At 38.2% G+C, this 18,832-nt stretch overlaps 1 protein-coding gene across 1 annotated transcript in view; it reads right to left on the bottom strand.

Moving 5' to 3' along the window:
• The window catches only part of LOC128690037 (tyrosine-protein kinase Dnt), a 561,847-nt gene extending 549,412 nt beyond the window's left edge, over positions 1-12,435 (bottom strand). Inside the window, exon 1 of the mRNA XM_053778556.2 lies at positions 12,175-12,435. Within this exon, the coding sequence (XP_053634531.1) occupies positions 12,175-12,289 (115 nt within the window). The 5' untranslated portion in view covers positions 12,290-12,435. The remainder of the gene's footprint in view (positions 1-12,174) is intronic.
• Between the last annotated feature and the right edge of the window lie 6,397 nt (positions 12,436-18,832).

The following is an 18,832-nucleotide window of genomic DNA, read 5'->3' as shown; positions in this document are numbered from 1 at the left end:
AATCCTAAAACTGTGTAAAACATTACATGTTTCCGTTCCACATTCATCTGGTTGGGCAGACGTAGCCCTATGGGTGGGTGGTTGCTGTCTACCAACCTACTACTTAAAGCTATATATATATATATATATATATATATATATATATATATATATATATATATATATATATATATATATATATATATATATATATATATATATATATATGTCGTGCCGAATATGTAAAACTGGTCAATTAGCAAGAACTCATTTAAAATTAAGTCCTTTCTGAAATTTTCTCTTATACGTTTAAAGAAATATTTTTTCATTAATGTTAATGTAAAAACTTTTAATTTTGCACCAAAAGAATCTTAGAAAACTTACCTAACCTTATTATAACAAGAGCAATTTATTTTAGCCTAACCCAACTAAATACATTTTAAATACGTTTACAATAATTTAATACTAAACGAACACAATCAAATATATTTTTTTCGTTAGGTTCAGAATGATTTTGGCGAAATTATTGCATACACAAATTTTCGCTTGTCCTATATGACAAGATGAGCGTTGCTATTTAAGCCAAGATCGCAAGTTCTGCCTATTCGACACGACATATATATATATATATATATATATATATATATATATATATATATATATATATATATATATATATATATATATATATATATATATATGACTCACGAAATCGTAATGACACGATTGCAAACAAACCATACCACTGGCGGGAATAGAACCCGCGATCGCGACGGTCTGGAATTTTGAGACTCTCTGATAGCGGGTTCTATCCCCACCCGTGGTATGGTTTATATATATATATATATATATATATATATATATATATATATATATATATATATATATATATATATATATATATATATCGTAGGTAGTAGGTTGGTAGACAGCAACCGCCCAGGGAGGTACTACCGTCCTGCCAAGTGAGTGTACAACGAAAACCTGTAATTGTTTTACATGATGGTAGGATTGCTGGTGTCTTTTGTCTGTCTCATAAACATGCAAGATTTCAGGTACGTCTTGCTACTTCTACTTACACTTAGGTCACACTACACATACATGTGCAAGCATATATATACACACCCCTCTGGGTATTCTTCTATTTTCTTTCTAGTTCTTGTTCTTGTTTATTTCCTCTTATCTCCATGGGGAAGTGGAACAGAATTCTTCCTCCGTAAGTCATGCGTGTTGTAAGAGGCGACTAAAATGCCGGGAGCAAGGGGCTAGTAACCCCTTCTCCCGTATAAATTACTAAATTTAAGAGAAACTTTCGTTTTTCTTTTTGGGCCACCCTGCCTTGGTGGGATACGGCCGGTGTGTTGACAGAAAGAATATATATATATATATATATATATATATATATATTTATATATATATATATTTATTTATTTATATGTATATATGTATGTATGTCTATATATATATATGTATATATATATGTGTTTATATATATATATTTCTGTATATATGTATATATATATATATATATATATATATATCGAGAGACAGAGAGAGAGAGAGAGAGAGAGACAGAGACAGACAGAGACAGACAGAGACAGACAGAGAGACAGAGACAGAGACAGAGACATAATGAAACAGAGACAGAATGAGACAGAGACAGAGACAGAGGCAGAGACAGACAGAGACAGATAGAGACAGAGACAGAGATGGAGGTAGGGAGAAAGAGAGAGAGAGAAATAAGTTTAATCACAATCAAAAGTCCTCTAAGAAGAGAACTTTCTATTGAAAAGGTTACTATCTTGCATACGAGCACAAACACGAACGATTATAACGAAAACAAATGTTTTATGCCTGCACATTAAGCTAAAAAACCATCATCAGCTGAAAAACACATGAAAGTGTCAATGTTTAAAACACTTTCGTAAAATTACTCCGAGGTCTCTACATGCGCCCTGATAATAATTAGCAGATACTCTGGAAATTGTCATAAAAATTGTGTAAACATGATCTTGAATACACAATTAAGCTGATCAGTATGGCTTAAACCGACTCTCAGTCACCTTACCATGAAAAGCAATTAAAAGTAAAAAAAAAAATAATGTTCTTACGAGTATACATTATAAATATTTCTGGAGAAATGCTAAGCTCGATGGAGTCACAGTGCGTCTTGGCAATGGGAAGTAGATACATTCTTTTTCAAGGAGGATCTTATACACTTCTATTCACACAAAGACACCCGCACTAAAAGAGGGAGTCCTCTTTGGCTTTTTCTTGACAGCTCTTCACATCTCCAGCCCTTGTTTTCTTGAAGAATGTATCTACATAACACAAGCCTTTACACGTCTTCAGTTTCCATCTTTCTTCGTCCGGGATTGCAGACTCAAGGCACAAACTATCCTTAACAAACCGCCCATGGAACAGCCCTCTAAGCAGTTCATAGTGCTCCCATGTGGTGATGTTGCCACGAATACTCGCCGGGCACTTGCTAAGAGTAACATAAATGTTTCTACCATAAACACATCATCTGTCAAAGACCTCACTACGAAACGCAGCCACACACCTCTAATTTTCACAGCAGGCGTCTACACCATCCCCTGTGGATTCTGTCCCAAGAAATACGTAGGCAAAACTGGCAGAGATGTTGCGGTCCGTCTGAACGAGCATCGAAATGCTAGTAACAGAGATGACTTAAGGTACTCCTGTGTCCTCCAGAGAGACTCCACGGGGCATCTGATGAAGTGGGATGAGGCACAACTCGGTCTCATCGAACAAGACCTTAGACGCCAACGGTGTCTAGAAGCCTCGCTAATCGCCGTCACCGACACAATAGAACGGGGAAACCACAAAATTTCTAAAATATTAGCATACATATTAGCATAGCATACAATATTAGCACACATAATACTCAACCAGGCAAAGCACCACCTACCCATCAACTCAGGAGTCACATGATCTCATCGTCTACCCATCCTCATCCCAATATGGCATTCTTCAGGCCACCATGCGTTACTCACACCTCACTCTCCGCCTATATATACTGTCTTTTAATCTCTGTATGTTAGAAGTGATCAAGGTCTCAGGACCGAAAGGTTTTCTAATAAATATGTTCTAATCTTTACTAACGTGTTTTTCTAAACCAAGAAGGATGGAGCACTGCATCAGACCCACTAGCGCAAGCTAGTCAGGTCCAACTTACACCCACTCATGTATTTGTCTAATTTATTTCTAAAACTACACAAGGTTTTAGCTTCAGTGACAGTACTCGGGAGTTTGATCCACTCGTCCACAACTCTATTACCAAACTAGTGCCTTCGTATATCCTTTCTGAACCTAAATTTTTCCTACTTGAAACCATTGCTCAAGAACTCAAAAAAACATTGTATGCAAAATGCAAGAGGATCACCAAATAGAATGAAAATAACACATGAAGGACCTGGGAATTATAATGTCAGCTGGTCTTTTTTTTCAAAGAACACAATAAGTCAATATTCACGACAACCAGGAAAATGAAGTAGATAATGACAGCTTTCAAAACAAGGGAAATTAAACCATTACCTGGATAACTGGAGGATATCTGGAGAGAGTTCCGGGGGTCAACGCCCCCGCGGACCGGTCTGTGACCAGGCCTCATGGTGGATCAGGGCTTGATCAACCAGGCTGTTACTGTTGACCGCACGCAACCCGACGTACGAACCACAACCCGGGTGGTTAGGTACTGACTTTAGGTGCCTGTCTAGTGCCTGCTTGAAGACAACCAAGGGTCTGTTGGTAATCCCCCTATGTATGCTGGGAGGCAGTTGAACAATCATGGGCCCCTGACACTTATTGTGTTGTCTCTTATCGTGCTAGTGGCACCCCTGCTTTTCTTTGGGGATGTTGCATCATCTGCAGAGTCTTTTGCTTTCATAAGGAGTGATTTTCGTGTGCAAGTTTGGTACTAATCCCTCTAGGATTTTCCAAGTGTATATAATCATGTATCTCTCCTACCTGCGTTCTAGGGAGTACAGTTTTAGGAACTTCAAGCGTTCCCGGTAACTGAGGTGGTTTATCCCAGTTATGCGCGCCGTGAAGGTTCTCTGTACATTTTCTAGGTCAGCAGTTTCACCTACCTTGAAAGGTACTGTTAGTGTGCAGCAATATTCCAGCCTAGATAGAACAAGCGACCTGAATAGTGGCATCATGGGCTTGGCATCCCTAGTTTGAAGGATCACATTATCCATCCTGTCATTTTTCTAGCAGATGCGATTGATGCAATGTTATGGTATTTGAAGGTGAGATCCTCTGACATGATCACTCCCTGGACTTTTACATTAGTTTTTCGCTCTATTGTGTGGTTGGAATTTGTTTTATACTCCGATGTAGTTTTAATTTCCTCACGTTTTCCATATCGGAGTAATTGAAATTTCTCATCGTTGAACTTCACATTGTTTTCTGCGGCCCATTTAAAAATTGGTAATACTATTCAGATAACATGTGTTCTTTCGGTTACAACATTGTTCAATGTTTATAGATACATTCAGGGCAGAAGATATCAGAGGTGGAACAGATACAGAGATCGTTTATGGACAATATAAAGCTAATGAAGCATTTACATTATTGGGAATACCTCAGAGTTCTAATAATATACTCGCCTGGTCACAGACCAGGCCGCGGGGGCGTTGACGCCCCAACTCTCTCGAGGTAAACTCCAGGTGCGGAGGAGTGAGAATAATAATCTATACGAGGAAAGCAGTTGAGGTCCTAGTCCCAAATCTTCATGCTGTCATAACATCATACTAGAGCAAGAAATATGGAAGAAAAAAAAATGAAATGTAGGGGTGCCGTGAGCACATCAGAATACTGTTAACATCTGAGAGGCCCAGACTATTCAAAACACTAACAGGAGATATGAGAAACACTGCTGGAACAAATGTTGAAAGTTTTAAGAGGATACGCGACGAAGTACCTCCACCAAGTGCCAGATCAACCAAGCTGTGATGGATATGTGGTCCAGCGGGTCGCCAGTAGCCACAGCAGGGTTGATCAGGCAAGAATCAGACAAGCCTGACCTATGGTCGGGCTGCGGGAGTAGGAAAACTCTGGAAATCCGTCAAAGGTAAAAATAAAAGATAAGTGTCACACGTACAAACAACTCTGTTCCTCTCTTCAAGGCGCGGGGGGGGGGGGAGAAGAGGCCTTGATGCTGGTTGAGAGATTTTAATTCCTGAATTTTAAGCTACCTTCTCCTTCCTTGGATCATACCTAATTACGTCCCATTCACCGAGCACTGAGTGACTCATTTATGTTTGCCGTTTACCCACGAATGTGAAATAATTAAAAAAATATTTATAATAAAAACACAAAGTAAATAAAGGAATAATATAATAAATAATAACGAGGGGAGGAGAAGAGGCTCACACCAGGAAGCTGGTGCAACACAGGTGTGCAACACAGGCATGCAAAACAGGGGCAGCACATTCGTCCAACAAAGGCCTGTAACAAAGGCGTGTAACAAAGGTGTGTAACACAGGCGTGCAACACAGGCGTGCAACACAGGCGTGCGACACAGGCGTACGACATGGGTGTACAACACAAGCGTGCAACACAGTTTGCAACAAGAGATCTGAAACACCAGTACTGAGCCACAAAGCTGAGGTCAAAACATGGCATTTTCAAGAAATGAATTTAATTATATTACCATTATAGTGAATTTTGTTTTAAATAAATACATCGGTTAGCACCACACGGGAATTTTGAGACAAATAGCATGACATAAAAGTTAGCATGGAAACAACGAGAGAAAATGGACAATAATATAGACAATACAAACACTGAAGCAAATCACGTAAAGTGTGTATATAATACGTATAATATATATATATATATATATATATATATATATATATATATATATATATATATATATATATATGTATATATATATATATATATATATATATATATATATATATATATATATATATATATATATATGTATATATAATATATATATATATATATATATATATATATATATATATATATATATATATATATATATATATATATATATACATATATATATATATATATATATATATATATATATACATATATATATATATATATATATATATATATATATATATGTATATATATGTATATATATGTGTATATATATATATGTATATATATGTATATATATTGGTAGTAGGTTGGTAGACAGCAACCACCCAGGGAAGTACTACCGTCCTGCCAGATGACTGTGAAACAGAAACCTGTAACTGTTTTACATGATGGTAGGATTGCTGGTTTTCTTTTTCTGTCTCATAAACACGCTAAGATAACAGGGATATCTTGCTACTCCTACTTACACTTTGGTCACACTTCACAGACACGCACATGCATATATATATATATACATACATCTAGGTTTTTCTCCTTTTTCTAAATAGCTCTTGTTCTTTTTTATTTCTTCTATTGTCCATGGGGAAGTGGAAAAGAATCTTTCCTCCGTAAGCCATGCGTGTCGTATGAGGCGACTAAAATGCCGGGAGCAATGGGCTAGTAACCCCTTCTCCTGTATACATTTACTAAAAAGGAGAAGAAGAAAAACTTTATAAAACTGGGTTGCTTAAATGTGCGTGGATGTAGTGCGGATGACAAGAAACAGATGATTGCTGATGTTATGAATGAAAAGAAGTTGGATGTCCTGGCCCTAAGCGAAACAAAGCTGAAGGGGGTAGGAGAGTTTCAGTGGGGGGAAATAAATGGGATTAAATCTGGAGTATCTGAGAGAGTTAGAGCAAAGGAAGGGGTAGCAGTAATGTTAAATGATCAGTTATGGAAGGAGAAAAGAGAATATGAATGTGTAAATTCAAGAATTATGTGGATTAAAGTAAAGGTTGGATGCGAGAAGTGGGTCATAATAAGCGTGTATGCACCTGGAGAAGAGAGAAATGCAGAGGAGAGAGAGAGATTTTGGGAGATGTTAAGTGAATGTATAGGAGCCTTTGAACCAAATGAGAGAGTAATTGTGGTAGGGGACCTGAATGCTAAAGTAGGAGAAACCTTTAGAGAGGGTGTGGTAGGTAAGTTTGGGGTGCCAGGTGTAAATGATAATGGGAGCCCTTTGATTGAACTTTGTATAGAAAGGGGTTTAGTTATAGGTAATACATATTTTAAGAAAAAGAGGATAAATAAGTATACACGATATGATGTAGGGCGAAATGACAGTAGTTTGTTGGATTATGTATTGGTAGATAAAAGACTGTTGAGTAGACTTCAGGATGTACATGTTTATAGAGGGGCCACAGATATATCAGATCACTTTCTAGTTGTAGCTACACTGAGAGTAAAAGGTAGATGGGATACAAGGAGAATAGAAGCATCAGGGAAGAGAGAGGTGAAGGTTTATAAACTAAAAGAGGAGGCAGTTAGGGTAAGATATAAACAGCTATTGGAGGATAGATGGGCTAATGAGAGCATAGGCAATGGGGTCGAAGAGGTATGGGCTAGGTTTAAAAATGTAGTGTTAGAGTGTTCAGCAGAAGTTTGTGGTTACAGGAAAGTGGGTGCAGGAGGGAAGAGGAGCGATTGGTGGAATGATGATGTAAAGAGAGTAGTAAGGGAGAAAAAGTTAGCATATGAGAAGTTTTTACAAAGTAGAAGTGATGCAAGGAGGGAAGAGTATATGGAGAAAAAGAGAGAAGTTAAGAGAGTGGTGAAGCAATGTAAAAAGAGAGCAAATGAGAGAGTGGGTGAGATGTTATCAACAAATTTTGTTGAAAATAAGAAAAAGTTTTGGAGTGAGATTAACAAGTTAAGAAAGCCTAGAGAACAAATGGATTTGTCAGTTAAAAATAGGAGAGGAGAGTTATTAAATGGAGAGTTAGAGGTATTGGGAAGATGGAGGGAATATTTTGAGGAATTGTTAAATGTTGATGAAGATAGGGAAGCTGTGATTTCGTGTATAGGGCAAGGAGGAATAACATCTTGTAGGAGTGAGGAAGAGCCAGTTGTGAGTGTGGGGGAAGTTCGTGAGGCAGTAGGTAAAATGAAAGGGGGTAAGGCAGCCGGGATTGATGGGATAAAGATAGAAATGTTAAAAGCAGGTGGGGATATAGTTTTGGAGTGGTTGGTGCAATTATTTAATAAATGTATGGAAGAGGGTAAGGTACCTAGGGATTGGCAGAGAGCATGCATAGTTCCTTTGTATAAAGGCAAAGGGGATAAAAGAGAGTGCAAAAATTATAGGGGGATAAGTCTGTTGAGTGTACCTGGTAAGGTGTATGGTAGAGTTATAATTGAAAGAATTAAGAGTAAGACGGAGAATAGGATAGCAGATGAACAAGGAGGCTTTAGGAAAGGTAGGGGGTGTGTGGACCAGGTGTTTACAGTGAAACATATAAGTGAACAGTATTTAGATAAGGCTAAAGAGGTCTTTGTGGCATTTATGGATTTGGAAAAGGCGTATGACAGGGTGGATAGGGGGGCAATGTGGCAGATGTTGCAAGTGTATGGTGTAGGAGGTAGGTTACTGAAAGCAGTGAAGAGTTTTTACGAGGATAGTGAGGCTCAAGTTAGAGTATGTAGGAAAGAGGGAAATTTTTTCCCAGTAAAGGTAGGCCTTAGACAAGGATGTGTGATGTCACCGTGGTTGTTTAATATATTTATAGATGGGGTTGTAAGAGAAGTAAATGCGAGGGTCTTGGCAAGAGGCGTGGAGTTAAAAGATAAAGAATCACACACAAAATGGGAGTTGTCACAGCTGCTCTTTGCTGATGACACTGTGCTCTTGGGAGATTCTGAAGAGAAGTTGCAGAGATTGGTGGATGAATTTGGTAGGGTGTGCAAAAGAAGAAAATTAAAGGTGAATACAGGAAAGAGTAAGGTTATGAGGATAACAAAAAGATTAGGTGATGAAAGATTGAATATCAGATTGGAGGGAGAGAGTATGGAGGAGGTGAACGTATTCAGATATTTGGGAGTGGACGTGTCAGCGGATGGGTCTATGAAAGATGAGGTGAATCATAGAATTGATGAGGGAAAAAGAGTGAGTGGTGCACTTAGGAGTCTGTGGAGACAAAGAACTTTGTCCTTGGAGGCAAAGAGGGGAATGTATGAGAGTATAGTTTTACCAACGCTCTTATATGGGTGTGAAGCGTGGGTGATGAATGTTGCAGCGAGGAGAAGGCTGGAGGCAGTGGAGATGTCATGTCTGAGGGCAATGTGTGGTGTGAATATAATGCAGAGAATTCGTAGTTTGGAAGTTAGGAGGAGGTGCGGGATTACCAAAACTGTTGTCCAGAGGGCTGAGGAAGGGTTGTTGAGGTGGTTCGGACATGTAGAGAGAATGGAGCGAAACAGAATGACTTCAAGAGTGTATCAGTCTGTAGTGGAAGGAAGGCGGGGTAGGGGTCGGCCTAGGAAGGGTTGGAGGGAGGGGGTAAAGGAGGTTTTGTGTGCGAGGGGCTTGGACTTCCAGCAGGCATGCGTGAGCGTGTTTGATAGGAGTGAATGGAGACAAATGGTTTTTAATACTTGACGTGCTGTTGGAGTGTGAGCAAAGTAACATTTATGAAGGGATTCAGGGAAACCGGCAGGCCGGACTTGAGTCCTGGAGATGGGAAGTACAGTGCCTGCACTCTGAAGGAGGGGTGTTAATGTTGCAGTTTAAAAACTGTAGTGTAAAGCACCCTTCTGGCAAGACAGTGATGGAGTGAATGATGGTGAAAGTTTTTCTTTTTCGGGCCACCCTGCCTTGGTGGGAATCGGCCAGTGTGATAATAAAATAATAATAATAATATATATATATATATATGTATATATATATATATATATATATATATATATATATATATATATATATATATATATATGTCGTGCCGAAAAGGCAGAACTTGCGATCTTGGCTTAAATAGCAACGCTTGCCATATAGGACAAGTAAAAATTTGTGTATGCAATAATTTCGCTAAAATCATTCTGAACCTAACGAAAAAAATATATTTCACTATGTTTGCTTAGTATTAAATTATTGTAAACAAATCTAAAATATATTTAGTTAGGTTAGGCTGAAATAAATTGTTGTTATTATAAGGTTAGGTAAGTTTTCTTAGATTCTTTTGGTGCAAAATTAAAAATTTTTACATTATCATTAATGAAAAAAATATATCTTTAAACGTATAAGAGAAAATTTTAGAAAGGACTTAATTTTAAATGAGTTCTTGCTAATTGACCAGTTTTACATATTCGGCACGATATATATATATATATATATATATATATATATATATATATATATATATATATATATATATATATATATATATATATATATATATATATATACATACATACATATATATATATATATATATATATATATATATATATATATATATATATATATATATATATATATATATATATATGTAGTATGCACTGTTAACAGCAGTGTATATACACTGGAATTGTGTATACCTCAGCATATATACACTTAAGAATTTGCTGTAATCCTTACATTACGAACTGAAGTATCCTTGACTAGTGGTGTCCAGGTAACATTTAGTCTTAATGTAGTCAATACATTGTAATCCCAATGTCAGTCAGAGTTAGCAGACCAAAACAGATTATCCTTAATGCTTTAATAACACTAGGAACAAGATAAAATACGCAGTTAATCCAACAGATAAGAGAAGCTAGCAGACATCCTCTATCTTCAAGAGAAAACCATCTTTCCTCAAGAGGAAATCTGACTAATTAAAAAAAAAGGTTGTAGTGGCTATTTTGGAATGCGGCGGCTAACACCAACGACCTGACGATTCAGGCCATCAGTCAGGAGGCTTGGTCTAAGACCAGCCAGCGTGGGCGATGACCTTCGGGAAAATCTACAAGTAGTACTATGGTAAATATTCACCATAGTAAACATGTTCCATTATCGATGTGTAACACGCCAACCAACTGATTTGGTTGCAAGGATAGCATTCTACAATGATCTGCTAATGGAGAACCAAGTTTTTAATACCTATTCCCGTCCATTTGTACACTACTTCAGGTATACGTGTTCGCGTATACCTGTTCACTAGTACAGGAATACGAGTTAATGTATATGTATACTACTTTCAGGGTTGTTGATTGATTATATTAGTATTTTCATGGGGAAGTGCTCTACTTATTACAGCATCTAATGAATCAGCCGCGTGGGGGAGGGGGGAAGAGGTTAATCAGGATTAATCCGAGGAATGAGAAGATATCTCCGTTTCCTTGGTTCAAGAGCCCTTCACCAGTACCAACAATATGACGAAAATGTATTTCATTAAATACCATCGCATACAAGGATGCCAAATGCAGTGTATATCCAAGGTATACAAATATACTGGTCACCACAATGCTAACCCCTTCCCCTAGCCCAAGGAAAATTTAAATATATTCGCACAAATTTTGCTCATGCAAATTATTTTTCTCCCAAAATAACAGCAACCCAACCTTGCTCAAATTTCCTTTATAAAAAATATTATAATATACCTAACGTATCTTGGATTATGCCCAGTTTTTCCTAATTTTACTTAGGAAAAGGGTTTATTTTTCACACATAGTGGGTGTGTCATTATCATTAAGGGTATAAAAGAAACCCCATGTGAAACGTTAGGTAACTTTATTAATGAAACGTTTCGCCACTTAGGGCTTTATCACTAATGATTTAATACAGCTGGTGTCAGTACACGTGTGCGGACCAAGTAACTCAGCTGGGAGACGAGGTGATCATCACACTCACGGAACCACTTGTGAAATGAATCTTACTGTGTGGGTAATATTGGTTCGAAACTTAATCATTTATCACCGCAATGTATAAATTGCTTATATTTAACCAAAACTCAATGAAAATAAGTCACTTAGACATTTTTGGGGGGGTTGGGTTTTTCTATGTAATTTACACTGTGTATGATAATTGTACTTAAATGTGTACCTGTGCCTAAATAAAATTATTATTATTATTATTATTATTATTATTATTATTATTATTATTATTATTATTATTATTATTAGGTTTAAAAGTCTCGTCCTCACGTGAGTCATTAAGCTAGCATATCACCTGGACCCCACAGTCAAGAAGAATTAAATCTCTTAAAGTTGGGTTTGCAGTAAATTCTCAGCGTATACTCACAGATGCAAACGTCTTCTACTCTTAATTACAAGTTCACGATTACATACCTAATATTCTGCGGACCTCAGCCTGGGTGAGGTACAGATTGAAGTTGGCAGCTCCTGGACCTACCAACACCGACACCACCGCTGACATCACTAACACTCCAACACTAGCCATCATTGAGCTCAAAAATGATGTATCATTTGTCCTGGTTTTTGCCGTAAGGTTTATGGAAAAAGTTTTTTTTTCAGTGACGGTGAATAGCAAACATAATTTCCATGTGATACCAAAGCATTTTGCTTTTTCTATGTTCAATAAAAAAGTATTTTAATTACGAAGAGTTCTGTCAGAAAAAATTTGGAAAAAATATGTTAACAAAATAAAAAAAAGGAAGTTTGTTAAAAGTTTATTTAATAATGAGGAATGAAAGGTATACAATAACCATCTTAGTGATGTTTTGTTCGTAATCAGTGTTACAAGTTACATTGCGATCAATGAGGCAACACTGGGATTCATGGCACACTCGGTATATGAGCAACACAGCACTTGGGAAGGTCGCGAGTAATCCAACAACACAACCCCACCGTCCTCACTCTCCGGCGCCTGGGCCAGGACTGAGCCACAACATTGAGCCAGCTCATCTCTTCCCGTGGTCTGTGCCCGAAACAGAAAGTTGGGTCGGTACGGTACGATATTTTAGCCAACCTTAGAGGCTTCAGCTATTGCCGGCTGTCCTTTCGCGCGATACGTGTGATAATCGTACGGATTTGTACGTTGCCTGGTAGTTCTCGGCTACCGCGAGATTAAGTAAATGAGTTTTCACATATTTACTTGAAAGTTATCTGAAGGCGATTTCTTAAGTCACATCCATCGCAGCCTGGACCCAGACCAGCCTCCTTCGTTGATTTCTTGACTATCCACACTGTTGGTGCTAGCCGCACGCAGTTCTAGAGAAATTAATCAAGTTACCTTATAAATATAGGGGGTTTACGTTAAGTTAGGCAAGGTTTGTCAGGAAATAGAACAAGTGTTTCCTGACGCGGGTCAGTTTTTGGTCCACCTCTTTAAAAATTATGGTTATGATTATAACCCCTCAATAATATTCCGGATGTAACTTATGATGCATCTCGCCTACTTTCCAAGGCGTTACTGCTCAATGGACTTCGAACGTTCTCAGTAATTTACGTCCTTTACTGAATTTACACGAACAGTGAAAATTTTCTGTACACATGCAATGAGAAGACTTTATTCGCATTATTAGTTACTGAGTTTCAGTAACCTAACTTAAAAAAACAATAGTATAGCTTATTTTTCTTGGGATTCAAAAAAAAAATCTTCCCTAGGATCCCTTAGGTTCGGCTCACCCTGACTGAGCCCGAATCAGGATCAGCCGAACTCACTACATATAAACTCGCTCTTCCTGTTCTGAGACATGGTTAGTGTTCTATTATTAAAATTTCTAATGGAAACTGAACACAGTCACCTGTGGAAACCTCATATTCTCATCCATATCTGCGTCGATATTAGGTGTAATAATGCATGGTTTCATTGATACCTAAAGTCAGTACTCGACCAACCGGGTTCGTACGTTGGATTACGTGCGGCCAGCAGTGACAGCCTGGTTGATCAAGCCCTAATCCACCGGTAGGCCTAGTCAAAGACCTTGCCTCGGGGGTGTTGACCCGCGGAACGACCTCCAGGTAGACTACGATTCCCACACATGCAAAACCATCGGCATTATTATGAGTGACAGATCTATCAGATGTTCCGCGATGATGCTGGTGAAGATTTCTCGATTCAGAGAATTAGAAATGTCGTTCGTTTTCTTCGATCGAACCTGAAAATCTTCCAGATCTGGTATTATTATTATTATTATTATATTTTATTATCACACTGGAGTTTACCTGGAGTTTACCTGGAGAGAGTTCCGGGGGTCAACGCCCCCGCGGCCCGGTCTGTGACCAGGCCTCCTGGTGGATCAGAGCCTGATGAACCAGGCTGTTGCTGCTGGCTGCATGCAAACCAACGTGCGAGCCACAGCCCGGCTGGTCAGGAACCGACTTTAGGTGCTTGTCCAGTGCCAGCTTGAAGACTGCCAGGGGTCTGTTGGTAATCCCCCTTATGTATGCTGGGAGGCCCCTGACACTGTATGGTCTCTTAACGTGCTAGTGACACCCCTGCTTTTCATTGGGAGGATGTTGCATCGTCTGCCAAGTCTTTTGTTTTCGTAGTGAGTGATTTTCGTGTGGAAGTTCGGTACTAGTCCCTCTAGTATTTTCCAGGTGTATATAATCATGTATCTCTCCCGCCTGCGTTCCAGGGAATACAGGTTCAGGAACCTCAAGCGCTCCCAATAATTGAGGTGTTTTATCTCCGTTATGCGCGCCGTGAAAGTTCTCTGTACATTTTCTAGGTCAGCAATTTCACCTGCCTTGAAAGGTGCTGTTAGTGTGCAGCAATATTCCAGCCTAGATAGAACAAGTGACCTGAAGAGTGTCATCATGGGCTTGGCCTCCCTAGTTTTGAAGGTTCTCATTATCCATCCTGTCATTTTTCTAGCAGATGCGATTGATACAATGTTATGGTCCTTGAAGGTGAGATCCTCCGACATGATCACTCCCAGGTCTTTGACGTTGGTGTTTCGCTCTATTTTGTGGCCAGAATTTGTTTTGTACTCTGATGAAGATTTAATTTCCTCGTGTTTACCATATCTGAGTAATTGAAATTTCTCATCGTTGAACTTCGATTCCCACCAAGGCAGGGTGGCCCGAAAAAGAAAAACTTTCACCATCATTCACTCCATCACTGTCTTGCCAGAAGGGTGCTTTACACTACAGTTTTTAAACTGTAACATTAACACCCCTCCTTCAGAGCGCAGACACTGTACTTCCCATCTCCAGGACTCAAGTCCGGCCTGCCGGTTTCCCTGAACCCCTTCATAAATGTTACTTTGCTCACACTCCAACAGCACGTCAAGTATTAAAAACCATTTGTCTCCATTCACTCCTATCAAACACGCTCACGCACGCCTGCTGGAAGTCCAAGCCCCTCGCACACAAAACCCCTTTACCCCCTCCCTCCAACCTTTCCTAGGCCGACCCCTACCCCGCCTTCCTTCCACTACAGACTGATACACTCTTGAAGTCATTCTGTTTTGCTCCATTCTCTCTACATGTCCGAACCACCTCAACAACCCTTCCTCAGCCCTCTGGACAACAGTTTTGGTAATCCCGCACCTCCTCCTAACTTCCAAACTACGAATTCTCTGCATTATATTCACACCACACATTGCCCTCAGACATGACATCTCCACTGCCTCCAGCCTTCTCCTCGCTGCAACATTCATCACCCATGCTTCACACCCATATAAGAGCGTTGGTAAAACTATACTCTCATACATTCCCCTCTTTGCCTCCAAGGACAAAATTCTTTGTCTCCACAGACTCCTAAGTGCACCACTCACCCTTTTTCCCCTCATCAATTCTATGATTCACCTCATCTTTCATAGACCCATCCGCTGACACGTCCACTCCCAAATATCTGAATACATTCACCTCCTCCATACTCTCTCCTTCCAATCTGATATCCAATCTTTCATCACCTAATCTTTTTGTTATCCTCATAACCTTACTCTTTCCTGTATTCACTTTTAATTTTCTTCTTTTGCATACCCTACCAAATTCATCCACCAATCTCTGCAACTTCTCTTCAGAATCTCCCAAGAGCACGGTGTCATCAGCAAAGAGCAACTGTGACAACTCCCACTTTATGTGTGATTCTTTATCTTTTAACTCCACGCCTCTTGCCAAGACCCTCGCATTTACTTCTCTTACTACCCCATCTATAAATATATTAAACAACCACGGTTACATCACACATCCTTGTCTAAGGCCTACTTTTACTGGGAAATAATTTCCCTCTTTACTACTTACTCTATCTTGAGCCTCACTATCCTCGTAAAAACTCTTCACTGCTTTCAGTAACCTACCTCCTATACTATACACCTGCAACATCTGCCACATTGCCCCCTTATCCACCCTGTCATATGCCTTTTCCAAATCCATAAATGCTACAAAGACCTCTTTAGCCTTATCTAAATACTGTTCACTTATTATTATTATTATTATTATTATTATTATTATTATTATTATTATTATTATTATTATTATTATTATTATTATTATTATTATTATATTATTTTTATTATTATATTATTTTAGTCATAGGGAAAGCTATAAACAGCTTAAAGTAATACACCTTGAGAATGGGAGTAGTAAGGCTTGATCTGAGGAAGAAAAGCGCAATTTCAGTTCCTTGGAAGAAGAGTCAAAGACACCACAAAACTATCACAAGGACCCCATTGGAAATAAGTCACTTTGTCTGACTTTTTGAGGATATCCTAAGTAAATGACATGTGTTACAAGGTATGATAATTGTTTGTAGATGAATGGTTCAGAGAACCGACATGTTGATAAATTAGACACATGTGCAACTCTTGGGTATCTTTATTGAGGAAACGTTTCGCCACACAGTGGCTTCATGAGTCCATACGTAGGAGAAACTTGAAGAACAGGAGGAGAATGAGGTAATCAGTCCCTCAACCTTGAGTCGATGTGTTCAGTCCATCAATCTTGAGTAGAATACGGCATATGAGCGGAGAAGCAGCTTACAAACCGTATGGCAGGAGAGGTGCGGCAGTCATAGGTAGTGTCACATTTGCTCAATGTGGAAGTAGGTTGTGCCCAAGAATTAGGCAAGCGAAGAATTCCTAAGTATTAAGATCCCAAGAAGTTGCAGTGTCTGACAGGTTTGTAGATGAATGGTTCAGAGAACCGACATGTTGATAAATTAGACACATGTACAACTCTTGGGTATCTTTATTGTTCTTCAAGTTTTTCCTACGTATAGACTGATGAAGCCACTGTGTGGCGAAACGTTTCCTCAATAAAGATACCCAAGAGTTGCACATGTGTCTAATTTATCATGATAATTGTACTTATATGTATCTACCTACCTGGAGTCTACCTGGAGGGTATTCCGGGGGTCAGTGCCCCCAGTGACCCCAGTACTTGACCAGGTACCAGCCTAGACGGGTGAGGGAGAGTCAGCCACACACCACCTGCAACACCTTAAATAATTCCTGCCCCTCAAGATTTTTATCATACCTAAGTTTTGGCAAATATATCTTTAATTTGCTGATAAAAGGATGAGCATTTGCGCAGTATGTATTTCATGATAGGCTTATAAAATAATAATAATAATAATAATAATAATAATAATAATAATAATAATAATAATAATAATAATAATAATAATAATAATAATAATAAATAATAATAATAATAATAATAATAATAATAATAATAATAATAATAATAATAATAATAATAATAATAATAATAATAATAATAATAATAATAATAATAATAACAACAACACTAACAACAACAATAATACTAATAATAATAATGTACAAATATAATAATAATTTACCCTGTGTCTAGAAAATGAAGAACTTGCTTTAAACTATTTGAACCTCTCGTACTGTTACAAATATTATTATTTATATATTAAATATTTTACTTTTAAAATAGGCACGCTAGTTATTTTTAGGAAAATAATGATGCCCTTAATTTGCAAGAGTAGACAATTTCTCTCCAGGAAGTTTAAGAAGTTTTGAAAAATAATGAATTTGTCTATAAATATTCCTAGCATTTTCATATATATATATATATATATATATATATATATATATATATATATATATATATATATATATATATATATATATATATATATATATATAGGTGAAAATGTTAGGAATATTTATAGACAAATGTGTGTGTGTGGGTGGGTGAATAACAACACTGCAACTAGCCAAGGACTCGAACCCATGTCGTTTTGGCCCGCCTCATGTTGAGCGAAAATCACATGACGCTCTAACCCACAGGACCAGTAAATCCTACAAGAATCACGCACCCAGGATAAACCGTCATCCGAGGACATACGGCGGTGTGGGTGCCTCAGAGTTAATTTCATTCTACTCCCCGTTTGCTGTAATGCCTCCATGAGAAATATTTACATTATTGTAACCACAGACAAGTGGTATTTGTGTTGTTATTGATTCAAAATCACTCTTCCGTGGTTACAATAATATATATACTGCTCGTGGAGGCTAGTACACCAAACGGGGAGTAGATTGAAATTAGCTCTGAGGCACCCACACCACTGTATATCCTCGGATCACTGTACAGCACCTAGCACTGCTGGGTGCGTGATTCTTGTAGGATTTTGTGATCCTGTTGGTTAGAGTAGCTATCATGTGATTTTCGCTCACCATGAGACGGGCCAAAACGACATGGGTTCGAGTCCTCGGCTAGTCACAATGTTGTTATTGATTAAATACTACTCGTCCGTGATTACAATAATATATATAGTGCTCGTGGAGGCTAGTACACCAAACGGGGAGTAGAATGAAATTAGCTCAAGATCCCTAGCTCTGAGGCACCCACACCACCGTGTGGGTTAATTTAAGTTGGGATGACTATGCTTAAATGCACATTGCTTAAACACACCTTTACCCACAAATTAGCACTTTGATATAACAACTGCGACACATCTGGCAAAAAGCTGGCCGAGCGTAGCCAGAAAAATGTTCAAAATTACACAATTTTTACTCATGATAAAAAAAAGCGCAAGTTAGATTAAGAGTTTGCCGTCGAA

The sequence above is a fragment of the Cherax quadricarinatus genome, chromosome 25 (genome assembly GCF_038502225.1).
Source record: "Cherax quadricarinatus isolate ZL_2023a chromosome 25, ASM3850222v1, whole genome shotgun sequence".
In the NCBI taxonomy this organism is placed as follows: Eukaryota; Metazoa; Arthropoda; class Malacostraca; order Decapoda; family Parastacidae; genus Cherax; species Cherax quadricarinatus.
This window is presented reverse-complemented; position numbering and strand designations above follow the sequence as displayed.